The 358-nt window shown below is 49.2% G+C and overlaps 1 protein-coding gene across 1 annotated transcript in view; it reads right to left on the bottom strand.

Annotated features, from left to right (window-relative positions):
• LOC119585276 (cadherin-87A-like) overlaps positions 1-358 on the bottom strand; it is a 49841-nt gene that overhangs the window by 10131 nt on the left and 39352 nt on the right. Inside the window, exon 15 of the mRNA XM_037933950.1 lies at positions 3-149. Within this exon, the coding sequence (XP_037789878.1) occupies positions 3-149 (147 nt within the window). The remainder of the gene's footprint in view (positions 1-2; positions 150-358) is intronic.

The raw sequence follows: 358 nt of genomic DNA, 5'->3' as shown, positions 1-358 counted from the left end.
ATGTAATCCGACTGCAGGTTCGAGATGTCCAATCCGGATTCGTTGGCCACACGAATGCGGCCCGAAGTCTGGTCGATGGTGAAGAGGCCGCCCGGGTCTCCGCCCACGAGGCTGTAGACCACGCGGGAGGTGGCGTCGGGGTCCTCGGCCTGGGGGGGGGGGGTAAGGTTTTGGTTGATTTGCTTAATTTGGTTAGCCGGGGATAAGTACTTGGTGGATGTGGCGTTTGTTAGACTTTCGGAAGAATATATGTTGGCGATGCTTTTTCTAGGAATTGAATGTCATGTACGTGTTATAACTTCTTTGATTAATCAAGATTTACTTCACATTTCTTATCAAGACATTAAAGACCGTAATT

This window comes from Penaeus monodon, chromosome 19 (genome assembly GCF_015228065.2).
Source record: "Penaeus monodon isolate SGIC_2016 chromosome 19, NSTDA_Pmon_1, whole genome shotgun sequence".
NCBI classification, from domain to species: domain Eukaryota; kingdom Metazoa; phylum Arthropoda; class Malacostraca; order Decapoda; family Penaeidae; genus Penaeus; species Penaeus monodon.
This window is presented reverse-complemented; position numbering and strand designations above follow the sequence as displayed.